General features: G+C 50.2%; 1 protein-coding gene across 2 annotated transcripts in view; it reads left to right on the forward strand.

The window, feature by feature from the left end:
* Positions 1 to 15,350, forward strand: part of TRABD2B (TraB domain containing 2B) — a 237,065-nt gene that overhangs the window by 182,029 nt on the left and 39,686 nt on the right. For both annotated transcript variants that reach the window (XR_008514901.2, XM_024240341.2), the window contains exon 3: positions 13,842 to 13,988. Coding sequence is in view for 1 of the 2 variants with exons in the window: in XM_024240341.2 (XP_024096109.2) it covers positions 13,842 to 13,988 (147 nt within the window). In the remaining variant the exon portion in view is untranslated. The remainder of the gene's footprint in view (positions 1 to 13,841; positions 13,989 to 15,350) is intronic.

Below are 15,350 nucleotides of genomic sequence, written 5' to 3' on the forward strand. Positions count from 1 at the left end.
AAGCAGACTGGCCCCTTTAACCTGCTCCTTCGAGGGCCCCTGTCTGCTCTCATCGCCTCACACACAGCCCCCCATCCCAGGTCAGACCTGCACAACAAGGAGGCCTTGGATAGCCCTGAGTATTTCCCATCTGCAATGTAAGCAGATCTGTGCTCATCCAGAATGTGTCTCACTTCTCTGTGTTCTTTTCCCAAGACCCAAGGCTCAGATTTCAGTTTCACATTCTTTTGCCTTGGGTCTAAAAACATTTTCCCTTTCTGTGGTAGGGGGAAGGAGGGGATAAGGGGGCATAGGAGACCCGAGCTGCCCAAATGAAGCAGACCGATCCCTTGTTCTTGCCTTAGTCTGCATCCCCTGGCTTGCTGTGTGACCTTGGGCACTTTGCTGCCCTCTCTGGGGCTCAGTGTTCTCTCTGCACAATGAGAAGCCCCATGCAGGATCTAAGGACCCTCCCTTGCCTGACCGTCTCTTGCAGTGCCAGAGTCTCCAGCATTCCCATCCTGTTGCCAAGAAGTGTCTCCTATGACTTCAGACAGGCAAAAAGCAGGAGAAGTTGGCACTGCATTTTAGTTTTGTCTTTGAGGCCAAGTTCTGCGCAGCTGTCTCCTTTGATGCACCCTGGGAGGAGTGTCTGTTCCCTGGACTGCCAGCACCACAGAGTCCCAGGCGGGTCCCACGCAGTCTTCTTTTCTTCCGGCCATTCTGGGTCTCATCTGCCTTTGTCCAACCGCTCCCTCAAGTGGGGCTCAAGGATTCCTAAAAGGGAAGGGAGTGGGGAGGGCCCAGACTCAAAAGTCGGGGAAGGAGAGAGGGAGCAGTGATGGGCAATAGGAAAGCCTCAGAGCCCTGAGTTGGAGAGTTCTAAAACATGCAAGCCAGGAAAGATTTGGAATTCTAATCTGCCTCTCCCTTCCTCCATGCCTCCCCAAAGCCCCTGGGGCCCAGGTGGGGCCTTCTCACCTCTCCTTGTCCAGAGCCAAGAATGTCTCTTGCTACAGTCAGTGTTCCTCAAAGCCTTTCTCCACGCAGCAGCCAGGGGCAGCTTCTAAAGAGAAAGCCTGATGATCACTCCCTCCTTAATAAATTCAGTGGCATCCCATTGTCTGTAAAGTCTGAGCTCCAGATCCACCTCGACTCCCTGCTCTGGATCTATCCCATGTCCACCTCCACCAGCCACAGGCTGCACTCCAGCCCCTGCCGTCACTGACACGGCCCTGAACATGCCAGCTTCACCGCAGCCCCCATTCCTCTGCATGGGCTGTTGACACTGCCTGGAATTCCTTTTCTTTCCCTTCTGTGTGGCAAATATGTGCCCCCACAGGGGATTGCTGCAGAGCCAGAGCCACCTTCTTTGGGAATCTTGTTTGTGGTCCCCCACATTTGCTGGACTCTCACAGCACCTTGTCCATCCCTTAGCCCCAGCCTTAATGAATGTTACTTGATCTTGTCGCAAGTCTTCCTGGAACTTCCTCCCTTGCTCCACCCTGCGTTTGAGCTTGTCAAGGAGGACAGGGTACTGATTTGGTCCCGTGGCCTTGGCACCCAGCACAGAGCCTAGCACTAGTCCATACTGCAGACTGAAGAGGGAACGGAAATCTCATCCACATATGCAGAATTCCAGCCTCTCTTCAGAACATCTCCTGCAGCTGGGACCCACCCCGGTGCTTAGGGAACAGAAATTTCTTAAAGTGTGTGTGTGGGTGTGGGTGTGTGTCCTAAGGAAGGGCAATATTGCTTCACAAGGTTTTTAGAATGCTAGTCTCAAGCAGGCAGGACAAATATACACCCCACTTGGCAGATGGGTGAGCTGAGACGCAGCAAAGAGAAGAGAAGAGTCTGCCCCAAAGAGCCAGAATAAGAACTTCACACAGCCTGCATGTAGCAGGTCCTAGGTTTGAAACTGGGTCAGATCTCTGCCCTTTCAGCTGCTGTTTGTCTCTGAAGGCTTGGTAACCGGTGGCTTAGCAGACAAACGGAGAGGCATGTTACAATTTCTCTCATCAGTATTGAGCACTCCCAGACTCAACTCCTCTCCTTCCACCCCTGGCCACCTGGAGGTGCCCCCTCCAGTCCGGTCCTCCTTGGCTACTGCCCAGGACCAAGGAAGAGCAGAGGTCCCCATACTGCTGGAGGGCCTGTGAGACCCCCTCCCTCCTCTGCAAATTGGTAATTGCTATGTGGTCAGACCAGAGGAATTAGAGGGGCCCTCTAGGAATTTCATACTGATTTTGCAAATGAAAATGGAGACTTGCCTTTTGAAGTTTAGGCAGCTGTGTCAGCAGGGCAGGTCTGAGACAGCAGGAAAAATAAAAATGACATGCTTCGAACCAATGGAAGCAGCTGCTTAATAACAATAACAGTGATAATGGTAACCAAGGCTACCGCTAACTGATCGCCTCCCGTGTAGACCATTATCCCTCCATGGGCCTCAGTCAGCTCATCTCTGATTTCTCATCCATTCCAGCCTCCATAGGTGACTTGTCCAATGTCTGAAGATCAGGTAGAGAGGGTCATGTATGCTGCTTGGGTTGAGTGCATGGTCCATGGCATGAGATTGAAGACCCTCCACTATTGGATGTCTTCCAGCCCTGACTGCTGGCTCATCTTTAAACACGCCATGCTCCTCCATATCCTCCTGCAGTTAACACTTTCTTTTTCTTTCTTTCTTTGTTTTTTCTTTTGAGGCAGAATCTCACTCTGTTGCCCAGGCTGCAGTATAGTGGTAAGATCATAGCTCACTGCAGCCTTGAACTCCTGGCCTCAAGCAATCCTCTCACCTTAGCCTGCCGAGTAGCTGGGACTACAGGCACGTGACACCGTATCTGGCTCTTTGTTGTTGTTGCTTTTAGAGATGGGGTCTCCCTGTGTTTCCCAGGCCTGTCTCAAACTTCTGGCCTTACGCGATCCTCCTGCCTCAGCCCCACAAAGTGCTGGGATTACAGATGTGAGCCACCATGCACAGCCTGCGGTGAACACTTTCCTTCTCAACGCTACTCATCTTTGCAGCCCAGCTGAAGCCTGTGATTCCCTCACTGACTCCCAGGCTGGGTCAGAAACCCCCTCTGAGGCCCCCAACCTCTGTGTTTTATCATTAACTTACCACATTATAATTACCCGTTCCTTCTGTCATCTCCTCCATCACCTTGAAGTTGCTCAAAGCTTTATAATTGAGGATAAGTTGGTGTAGGTGATTCTCTGGGACTTTCCAGTATGTTTTATTTTTTCCTCTATGGACAGAGTGTGTTCAGTTTATGAAATCAAAGGTAGTTAGAATAGAAATAGAAGATTCACAGCAGAAGCAGAGAGAGCTTGATGCATTAAGCCTGGGCAGAGTGGAGGCCCTGGGTATGGTGCCCCATCGCTGGGGAACAAGGGATGCCACTTACTGCTCTGAGCCTTGGGTTTTCAATAATGCTGTCCTCACAGGGCTCTGAAGAAAAATAAATGAGCCTCCACATGTAAAGTATTTGGAAACATAGACTGTTGAAATCATGGGATGGTAGGTGTAATGCTCTGAAATGTTGGGCTCCTGGAATAGGTCTTCCAGAGCTAGGAGGTACTCCCACACCCTCCTGTTTCAGAGGAACCCTGTGGCCCAGAGAGTGGGTCCCACAGCTGGTCTGGGTCAGAGCCCACAGCACCAGAATATGCATCTCTGAGCTCCCTTGGGCTTAGCTGTACTGAAAGCTAAAATCGAAGGGATCCCTTTGCCCTCCAACAGGGGAGACCCCACATAAACTCCTTTCCTGGAGACCCCAAGCCTCTGGGCCAGCCCCAGCCAGTCCCAACCATCAGCCTCCCTACCCACCCAGCAGAATGCTAATCTCATCATGTGGGTGGCTCCGGATTTATGAGCATTTTCTGGCATGACATGAAGGACAGAGGAGGAACACTAGGATCTTTAAGGGTGGTCTTTGGGTGGAGAAACTAAGCATTCAGAGAAAAGAAGGAAAGAAAGCTAGGGTGAGTCAGGCTTCCCGATGGCCGCCCAGGAAAGCACTGAGAGCTCAGCCAGCCCACTGCAAGGCAGATGGAGGTGTGGGCAGCACCACCAGGTCCACGGGGCAGGCAACAGCTGTACTAGAGGCCAAGTCCATGCTTCTTGGGTTGTGGCTGGGCACTGGGTGGGCGATGGGGGGATGGTGAGGGGAAGGGAGGAGGGCAGAGCTGCCTTCATCTTCAGTTGGACCTCCCTGCTTCACCCCTGCCTCCCTAGATTCCATTATCAACACAGCTCCCCCCACATTCTTCTGCCCAGACTCCCCGTGACTTCCCATCTCAGCAGGAAGCCACAGGCCTTCAAAGACCACAGGGCTCTACAGGCCCTGCCCGCCACCCGCTTCACTATGACCTCTCTCCCTTGTGCTGGAAATTCTCCACTTTCCTCTCCAGATCCACTTTCTGCTCTCCCTGCCCCGCCCTGTGCATGAGCTGATGCAGCATCACCTGGGCTCCCGCCTTGTCCTCCCTGGCAGGAGATGGGCAGGCAAAAGGGAAAGGGAGTTGAATATTTCTTACCTCCACCCACCCTTCTCCTCCTTACCTGGCATTGCCATGGTCCAGGCCATGCTCAGCCATAGTTGTGCTCCCCTTCAAGCCTGTGGCTGTGGCCGGGTCCAGGTCCCTGCTCCCTCTCTTCCCCTAAAGGTTTAGGGACAGGTAAGCTTCCCCCTGCAGCTACTCCCTGCTGCCTCACTATGGCCTGCCCACACCTTCGTGAATATTCTGACAAATCACTGCTCTTCAGTCACTCTTTCAGCTGAACTTACTTCTTTGGAACTCATCTCACTGGCAGTGTGCCACTTGGTTGCTGTTGGGTCCCTGCCTAACACAGGTCCGTTTTCTCACTCCCCCTTGCTCATGCATCTCCAGCCACATTGGCTGCAAACCTATCAGGCCTGCTCTGCCTCAGGGCCTTTGCCCTTGCTGTTCCCTCTTCTCTCTGATATCCACATGGCTCCCTCCCTCATCTCCTTCAGATCTTTTCTCAAATGTCGCCTCTCATTGCAGCCTTACCTGGACATCTTATCTAAAATGGGTGGGGGGGCAGGGGGTGATGGCACGAACTTATTGTACTAGTTTATTGGGAGGCTAAGGCAGGAGGATCGCTTGAGTCCAGGAGGCTCAGGCTGCAGCAAGCAGAGACTGCACCACTGCACTCCAGCCTCGACAACAGAGCAGGGCCCCAACTCTAAAAAAATTTAAAATAATAATAATAAAATATCAACTCCAAACACACACACACACACCCTATATTCCTCTTTGCCTTATTTTCTCCATAGCAACTATCACTCTCCAGCATACTGGATGGTTTACTTCTTGTTTCTTTATGGTCAGCTTTCTCCTACTGGAATGAAAGCTCCTTTAGGGTGGAGATCTTTATTTGCCGTGTTCACTCCTGTACCTCCAGGGCCTGGAACAGCATCTGCTACATAAGTGCTCAATAAATATTTGTTTAATGAATGTGTAAATTAGTTCTTTTCAAAGGTGAGTAAACCACGACCCAGGGAAGGAAAATAATTCACCCAGAGGTTCGTAGTGAAGAGTCCAGTGGTGACTAGATGCCTGGTCCCTGCTCCCAGCCCAGAGCCAGTCCCCAGCTCCAGGAAATCTTGTGTTTATTTGGATGCCTGCTGCTCAGTAGCCCAGTGTCCGGAGACAGGATTCAGTGCTGGAGGCCTAGGAGACTCAGAATACTGAACAGGAAGCAGGGAAGTAGTCGGCATGGCTTTGGTGCTGCCGATGGGGCAAGGAGAATAAATAAATAAATCTCAGCCAGAGACTGGCAGGCTCTAACCTTTGAAGAAATGTCCCCCAGGCCAGAGAAGGCTTCCTGTGAAGCGAGCTGTCCTCCACCCCTACCCAGTGCTGAGGGATGATTTGGGCCCAGGATCTAGCAGGCACAGCTCCTCCCAGCTCTGCACCATGAGAGATACTGGCTTCTGGCAGGGAGCTGCTAAGGGTGGGGGTCCTGTGACGGGCGACTCACTTGGCTTTCCATTCACTTATTCATCCTACAAGCATTCCTCGAGCATCTACTATGTGTGTATTGGCCACTGCACTCTGGGAACGTAGTCAAGATGAAGACAGGGATTTGCCTGCCCTCAGAGCATTCATCTTCAAGCAGGAAGGACGAGTGTTAGTAATAAAATGGGGAGTGCCTGGCCTGGGAAGTGTCTGGTGCTTTGGGGGCACTTAGCAGGGGGCCTGTACAGTCCATGGCTCAGAGTTCTCCTGAGGGAAGGAGCCTCTACAGCCAGGTGCAAAGGGGAGTGTGAACTGGTAGATGGAGAGAGGTTTCCAGACAGAGGACATGCAGAGGAGGGGATCCTGGGCAGGGAGCAAGGTTTCATCAGCCTGGGCAGTGAAAACAGACTGGGGAGGCCATGAACCAGTTGAGGTTACCTTGGCAAGGGTGACCTCTTTCTTATTCTCATATGGCAGCTCTGACAGCGCTCCACCGCTAAAGTTCTAACACCCCCTCTCCTTCCCAGCTGACAGCTCAGAACCTGGGCCTCAAAGACCGGCCCCTACCTGTCTCTTCGTGTCTGTACTTCCTACCAGCTGGTTGGGTGGAGGTGGCTTGGTGGGCCAGGCCCAGGGACAGCAGAAAGAACCCAGACCTGCCAGCTAGACCTGAGTTTGAATCCTAGCTCATTAGTTCTTCAATGTGGGACCTTATGCAAATGACTTTACCCTCCTCAAGCCCTCAGTTTCCTTGTTTGTCATATGGAAATAGTCCTTATCTGAAAGAATTATGGTGTGAGATGGTGTCCTAGCATCTTTACAATGCTCCATGTAATTGGGGGCATGCTCATTAACCCTAACCTTGTCTCCCATCACTGTCCTCCTTGTTGGCTCAGCTTCAGCCACGCTGGCCTCTGCTTCTCCTCACATATGTACAGGGCATCTGCACCTGCTAGTTCCCCTTCCTTCATCACTCCCCATCCGATTTACTGCTTTATTTTTTTCTATAACATATTCTGTGTTAGTTCTCCAGAAAAACAGAACCAATAGAATATATGTATGTGTGTATGTATCTCTGTAAATATATATATAGGTATATACATTTTATACACACACACACACACACACACACACACACACGTAGTGGTGGTGGTATTGGTGGGTAAGTCTAAAATTTGCAGGGCAGGCCAGCAGGCTGGAAATCTAGGGAAGAGTTGATGCTGCAGTTCAAGTCCAAAAGCAGTCTACTGGTAGAATTCCTTGTTCTTTGACAAGGTCAAACTTTTTCTAGTAAGGCCTTCAACTGAGCAGTTGAGGCCCACCTACGTTATGGAGGGTAATCTGCATCTCAAAGTCTACTGATTTAAATATGAGTCTCATCTAAAAAGTACCTTCACAGAAGCATCTAAAAAAAGTTTGACCAAATATCTGGATAGCGTGGCCTAACCAAGTTGACACATAAAATTAACATCACAAGTTCACGCCTTGTCAGTTGGGCTCCCATACACATCTTAAACCATACTGAATCTCCAAATACTGATAATAACATGGCCGTAGTTCAACCTAACATGATGCAGCTATCCTGCATACACCAAAAATGCTCTGTTTCTTTCCCCAGAAGAGGATACAAACTCTTTGGGTGACATTTACTCTTGTTGATATCCTGTACCTTAAATATATGATGTAAAGCTAACAATACCTAAATACTGTAAGTCAATATATCTTATGTTATATGATAAAGGCATGAGAGGGAAGAAAGCAAAGATATTTGAGATAGAAACACACACACAGACACACAGACACAAATATGAATAACAAAATAGGGAGGAACTCTCATCACAATTACAGTTCTCATCTCTGTCACTGGTCACGTTATCATAGTTGGTATTGCTGACTACCTTCTTCTACTACCCATTCTGTATTCCCTTTGCTTTCAACAACATCCTCAACTGCTCATGGTTCTTAACCTGGCGGCATGACCCAAGCCTTCATTGTTGAATGGTCTGGGCCATTAGTAGTCCTGTCTGGATTGGGTTGTTGTAGTTTTCCATTGACTTTAATCTCAGGGTATGGTCATACTAAGAGATGCCCTAAAAGGTCTCCTGCATTCCAGAAACACTCTTCCTCACCTCCACTGGGGTGGCAATCTAATTTCCCCCTTGGTAGTCAGGATCAATCATTCCAGGCAGCATAGTAATCCCTTCTTTGCTTGTTGACTCAGAGGTGTGAGGAATCCAAGTGGCTGGGTGGCAGTCTTCACTTCCAGTTTAATGAAGCCATTGTTGTGTGTCCAACATGCTGCATATTAGTATTTTTACTAATAATTTATGTATTCTCTCTTTACCCCTCTAGCAGGTAAGCTCTGTAAGGGCAGGGATTTTTTAAGTCTGTTTTGTCCCTGGCTAACTCCCCAGCACCTAGAACAATGCCTGGTGCTCAGGAAGAATGGCTGAGTGGATTGGGGCCTTTGCAGTGATTCCCTTGGGCTTTGAGTTGGGTGAGCAGACTTGCAAGCTGAGAGCCAGGCTTGTCCCAAGGGACCCTGACTCCAAACCCTCTTCTTAACTAAGGGGGTCCTGCTGCCTTCTCAGTGCCATTGCTGGGCCATCGAGTGAACGTAGGTCTTCATGTCTACCATTCCAGCCCATCTAGGACTGTTTATGGGAATACTCTGGAACAATAAATCTGTTCCCACCCTCCTGGCGCCTGCCTCACTCCTTCCTAGCTCCTCGTTTGAAGACGTGTTTAAATTCTGGGCCTACATTCAGCAGATGCCACAAGCCATTTCATGTCCGGCCAGCGTTGGTGAGGGGAGTCCACAGAGGATGCTCTGGAGCTTCTGGTGGCCGGGCCTCCACACAGCCATCCAGGGGGAGAGAGGCAGCTCTAGCCTTCACCCGATGTTTGTTATTCCATGTCAAAGCCTTATCATAAACATTATCCTAGAGTGGGCCACCGAGGCTACGTGCAAAGAAGGTTTGTTATTCTAAGGTGGCCAGGAGCAGAAGACATCTCGAGTCTGAGCAGCACCAGGCTTGGGAATTCAGGGTGAGTGAAAGGAAGGCAGGAGTCAGGGCCAGGCGCTTCATTATAAAGCCTGTGTACTTACCACCCTTGCTGTGCTGGCCAGTTGGCACATCTGCCTCTAAAATGAGCTCTGCACAGACGGAAGCCAAGTCCAATTAATCTACTAATCTCAAATCCCTGCAGAGAAGAGCTGAAAGTAAATGTTTGTGAATGAATGGATGTAGCTTCCCTCTGTCTGTTGGAAGCACCAAGGATGCTGGTGAAGGAGCACATACAGTGCTGAAGTCCTGGTTGTGAGAACCTGGTCTGGTGCCAGACGTAATTTCAAACCCCAGCCCTGTCTTTTACCAGCTGTGTGGCCTTGTGCCCATCACTCCCTTCTGCTTCTTTGGTTTCCCATCTGTGACTATGGACAACATCCCTCTTGGCTCTCTTCCAGGGAGAGCAGAGGGAGGGCCTACAGGGCAGTGGTTAACTAGGATACATTCCAGGCCTGGCCCAAATGCCTGATCCATCCCTCTCCAACTTTGTCACCTTTGGCAAGGTATTTGCTGTCTCTTTGCTGCAGTTTTTTTTTTTTTTTTAATTAAATGGAGCTAATAATAGAGTTACCTCAGAGTTGCCATAAAGATTAAATAAATGAACATGAGTTTAGAAAGTTCCTGACACATAGTAAGTGCTCAATAAACATAGTAATCCTGGTAATGAATGGATGAATACTTCTTTATAAATTGCAAAATGATGGTACAGGGCAGGAGGTGTAAGGGAAAGTGCGCACGATTCTGGATCAGCATCCCTCTTCTTGCAGTGCTTCCTGAATGTCTGCTAATGGAGACATTGCGATTCAGCAGGAAACAGAGAGACAGAGAGAAGGGCAATTCAGTGAGGTAAGTGTCTAGAGCAAAAGAAGGACAGGGGTCTTTGGGAGACACCAAACCTCACCCAGGTAGGGAGAATCAGGATGATAGGCTTGGGTTTCAGTCCTGGCCCCACCACACTCCTACTGTGACACATGGGAAGGCCTCATAAATGGTCTGGCCTCTGTTTTATATCTTTGTAATAGACTATTAATAACAGACTTATTAGTAACAGACTAACAATAAATATTCCCTGGCTATTTCACAAGGCTCTAAAAAAAAAAAAATGGGTGTGGCAGTGTGTGTGGATGAATGTGGGCTGTGCCTGTGGACATCTGGAAATTCAGCTATGTGGTCCAGGGCACTGCAGAGTTCTGGACCAGGAGTTAAGAGTGGGGTTGAGTCCACTCTGCCCTCAGCTCATTGTGTGGCCTTAGGCAAGCCCCATCCTGCCTGCTCTGGACCCTAGCCTCCTCTCCTCTTTAATTTGAGGAGGCCACAGGATGAGATCAGTGGTTCTCAAACTAGGCTCCAGGGTACCTGTGGGTTCCACAGAAGGGCCTTGGTGCAGAAGTCCCTGCTGCAGGGAGACATTGAGCTAGTGAGACTTCAGGCGCCTGCCTGCCTCCCTTACATCAACCAGGGAAGTTTCCATTTTTACCTTCTCCATATTTTGAGTTCTAAGTAAGGTTCCTTTGGAAAACAACAGCAAGAACATGGCTTTAAAAGGCCTGAAAAGCCTCTGGACCAGATGACCTCCAGGGCTCTTCCAGCTCCAATCTGGGAAACTTTAGGTCTATTTTCCTCTCAGTTTTATTTAACAAACACTTACCCAGCACTTACTACATGCCAGGACTGTTTTTAGCACCCCACAGATTATAACATACTAAATTCACTGGAACACCTTCCAGCTCTGTGATGGTTGCATGATTGCAGAAGCAACTCTGTGAGTCGAGCAAGGTCCTGGGGAGACATTTCTCCTCCAGTCAGGTCTTCTGGGTGCCTGAGCCGATGACCTCACTACAGGTCAGGTGGTGCCTTGGCCAAGCCAACGCCGAGAAGCAAGGGAGAAGGTGTGTGCAGTGGCCGAGTGTAGTCACGGGAAACCTGTGTCCCAGGCCCTCAGAGGAGGAGAGTGGATCAACTCGACATGGACACTTTCATCTGAGGCATGTGCTGTGTGGGAGGGAGTGCCTGTTGCCTTAGCAATGCCCACAGCAACAGGGCCACTGCCTCCTGTGATCCGTCCCCAGCCACCATGCTGCCATCGACACCCTGCACCAGATGGCTACATATCAGATTTCAGTGGTGGCGGCCAGAGCCTAGAGGCCTGGAGAAGGCCCAGAGGTAGAGTTTTGGGTAGGGGGTGGTGGGGGCTGACCTCATCTCCAGCCAGCTCATTATGTGGAGCAGCCTGGGCTGCATCCAGTGCAATCTAGCGCTCCTGCCCAGCCATGAACAAAAATGAGAGGGGAGGGAGGTGATCTCACGAGCACACGCTTGGCCCTGTTGCCTGTGTTAGTACTTTGGCCTGGCTGTGTACACCTATTTTATGAGCTTTTCTGGTCAGATTATGTGTTCCTGAACCAAGTGACTGCTGCCACTTGGTGGGACCTTCTGCCACAAGGTGGTGGCATGCCTCAAAATGCAGAGTGCAGAAGTTGTAGGGATTAGATTTAAGGACTCAATGAGCAGCCTTGAACTGTGAAGTGACCATAGCAGGTGTCAAAGAAATAAAGAAACAATAAAGTGACACTTTATCTTCACCAGGCAGTGCTGAGTGCTGCAGATTCAAAAATGAACAAGACACAATTCCTGTCTTGAAGAAGATCATAGCCTAATATGGAAGGCTGGTAGCTAAACAGCAAATACAATATAATGTTCACTCCATAGTGGAAGGAAGCATGGTGTATCAGTTATCTATCACCACAACTATGCTGTGTAACAATAACAATGCATCTGGGGCCAATTGTGAATAGTCTGTGCTGATCTTGGCTGGGCTGGTTTGCATGTCTGGGGATTGGCAGGCTGTTGGCTGGTCTTGGTGGAGGATGGCCTTCACTGGACGGCTCTGCCCCACGTCTCTTATCATCCAGCAGGCTAGCCTGGATTGTTCTCAGGGCCGTGGCAGAGGTGCAGGCAGCAGCAGCAGCATCAGCAGCACATAACTACTTTTCAGGCCTGCATTTATAATGGTTACTAGCATCCCCTTGGCTGAAGGATGTCCAGGGTCAGCATGGAAAGGAGCTACAAAGTTCCATGGAAAAGGGCATGAATACAGGGAGGGGCTAAGGTTTAGGGCCATTAATCTATCAGTCTGCCACCCATGGAGGCTGTGGGAACCCCAGGGAGGGGCTAACCCAGTCCCCAGGTGGTCAGAGAAGCTTCCTGGAGGAGACAGCTGAGGAGAGTCTGGACAGCTAAGTCTGAGTTTGCAAGTGGAGACTGGAGGGAGCCGGATTTCCCTATGGAACAGCATATACAGAGGCACAAAGGCAGAAGATTTTTTTTTTTTTTTTTTTTTTTGCTTAAAGGAATGCTGAGTATTTTAGTATTTGGAGGCATGAAAGCCATGTAAGAAATGAGGTTATTGACCACAGCAGGGTCCAGGTTACTGCCTTGGAGGCTCTACTGAAGAGCTAGCCCTTTAGCCTGCAGGCAGGAGGGACCTGTGAACGTTTTGAGCAAAAGAGAGAGAGAGAAATCATCAGATTTGTGCATTTAAAAGATGACCATGACAGATAACTATGGTATAGAAGAGAAGGGAGGGGGTGCATTTAAAAGATGACCATGACAGATAACTATGGTATAGAAGAGAAGGGAGGGGGTGGTATAGAAGAGAAGGGAGGGGGTGTGCCAGGAGATGGGTGGAACTGGTGCAGGGGACTCAACGAGAGATGCTTGGGCCTGAATTGAGGTGGGTGACGAGGCTGGGAACTTGATGTCCAAGGCTTTGTGCAGACAGAATGAGCAGAGCCTAAAGACTGAGAGCTAGGCTGGGCTAACAGCAGGGACCAGTTCCCTGAGAAAGCCTCCTGACTTTCTGCACAGGGACCAAGTTTTTCTCTTTACCTGTGTTAAATAGCCCAAATAATGATCAGCCTCCTCCCTTCTGTTGAACAAAGGAGTCTGGGATACTTTGTCACCTAAAACTAGCTCCAGGCCTAGCCGTGTGAATTGAGCAAGTCCCTCCCTTCCCTTCCCTTCCCCGGGCCTCAGTGTCCCCATCTAAAATGAGCAGGTTGTGTTCCATTGGAGCCACGATCCTCAAATGCCAGAGGCGGTCAGACTGCTTAGGAGGTGTGCAGGGATCCTGTTAAAAATACAGAGCCTCTGATCCCAGAGGGCGAGGTCTGGGCATCTGACATTTTGTCTAGCACTCCAAGTGATCCTGACGCCCACAGATCTGGCTGGGCACAGGCACGAGTCCCGGAGGACAGAGGAGCTTAAGGACTTGCATGCTGAATACAAGGATAGATCAGATGCTCGGGACCGAGCTCCTCAGGCCTTTCCCTGGGGGAGGAAGGCTTCCCGGGTAGGCGGCCTTTAGGTTGGGCCTTGACATCCAACCGGGCCTTTTGTTTTTGTCCTGTTGCTTTGTTTGCAGGATGCTCTTGATTACAAAATTAGTTCATGCACTTTTAAGCACAGGAACACAAAGGAGTCAAAAGAAAAACTCACCCATCATTCCGAAACCCAGACACAAGTTGGGTTCTCATTTTGCTGCTTCTTTAATAAGATGTTGAGACCCAGAGCAGGAGTGGGGACCTGTGTGGGCAAAGGGCTGGAGGTGAGAGCAGGCTGAACGTGCTCAGAGACATGAGGCAGGAGCAGAAACTGGAAACATGCAGCCTGAGCCAGCTGGTGCCAGCCCCACACACCTCTGTTTCAGGCCTGTTGCTCTGAAGTCCAGAGGGAGGAGGGCCAGTCCTAGAGCTCAGCCAGGGTCCCTGAGCACAGCCCTCATTCCTCTCTCTTTCCTCGGCCCAGGTGCTGTTTGCCCTGAACCAAACCCTGCTGCAGCAGGAGAGTGTGCGGGCCGGGAGCCTGCAAGCCTCCTACACCACGGAGGACCTCATCAAGCACTACAACTGCGGAGACCTCAGCACAGTCATCTTCAACCATGACACATCCCAGGTGAGGCTCCTCTCCAAAGACCTGGATACCTGGCATTTATTAGATCCCTACTACGTGCCAGGCATAGGTAATCTTCTCTCCAGCCATGGCAAGGAGCTATCGTTATTCCCCTTTTATAAGTGGGGAAATTGAGGCTCAGAGATGAGAAGAGATTTGTCCAAGGCAACACAGCTTATGAGTTGTTGAGTTTTAAGTTACCAAGAGCAGCAACTTGAGCCAGATCTATGTGGCTCTGGGGCCTAGGACCCTGGAAACTTAACTTGTAAGACCAGGGAGGCTTCTGAGAGGTTCAGTTCTACATCTGGGGAAATTAAGTTCCAGGGAAGGAAAAGCCCACAGTTACTCAGAGCTTGGACTTGAGTCCAGCCCAGAGCATTCTGCTTTGATTTGAGTCTCAGAGGAAAGATTGTCACCAGCTGGTCGGGCAGCAAGTAGAACCTAAGGGGCTGAGCATGGCTCACCCCTGCTCAGACTCCACCATGCCTCCCCATTCATTGCTCTCAGGGTGAATTCCAAGATGCTTCCTCCAGCATTCAAGGACCTTACAACGTGCCCTCTGCTGGCCTTGTCACAGCCCAGGTCCCCCACCCTACAGACCTTGCTCTGCAGACTATGGAACTTGCAACTCTTCAATTGTACCTTGTCTTTTCAAGCTTCTGGGCCTTTGTTCAGGCTCCTTTCTCCTCCAGGGTTCCTCCCACTTGGTCATAGTCATATGTCACCTCCTGAGAAACCTTCCTGAGCCCCTGGATAGGGTCAGGCATTCTCCCAGGCACCTCTAGGCCCTTGTGCCTCCTCTGTCATGGTGCTTGAATACCCGTTCATTCAAGAAGCAGTTGAATTCAGCAGAATACACCACTTCCCTGCTCAGGACATTGCGTGGACTTCCCATTTTTATCAAGGTGAAAACCAGAGTCTCTACAGTGGCCTGCATGGCCCCCATGCTCTCTCCCTACCCTGTCACTTTCTGCTCTCCCCTCCTGCACACCACTTGGGCTGCATGGGCCTTCTTGCTGGTGTGTGAACCCACCTCACCAGCTTCTGCCTTTGCACTCGCTGCTCCCTCTGCCGAATGCCTCTCCCAGGTATGACCATGGCTCACTCCCTCTCTGCCTGCAGCATTTAACTAAAATCTCATCATCTCAATGAGGCTGGCCCCAACCACCCGACTCAGAATTGCAACCTGGCCTGCATGCCCACACTCTCACCCTCTTCATTATGCTCCACTTTTTTTCCCCATGGCCTTTGCCATCCTCTAACACACCATCTACTTGATTCATTGATTAGTGACTGTTTATTGGTTGCTCTCCCTACTAGAACATAAGCTCCGTGAGGGCAGGGAGTTTGGTCTGTTTTATTCAT

This window comes from Pongo abelii, chromosome 1, assembly GCF_028885655.2.
Source record: "Pongo abelii isolate AG06213 chromosome 1, NHGRI_mPonAbe1-v2.0_pri, whole genome shotgun sequence".
In the NCBI taxonomy this organism is placed as follows: Eukaryota; Metazoa; Chordata; class Mammalia; order Primates; family Hominidae; genus Pongo; species Pongo abelii.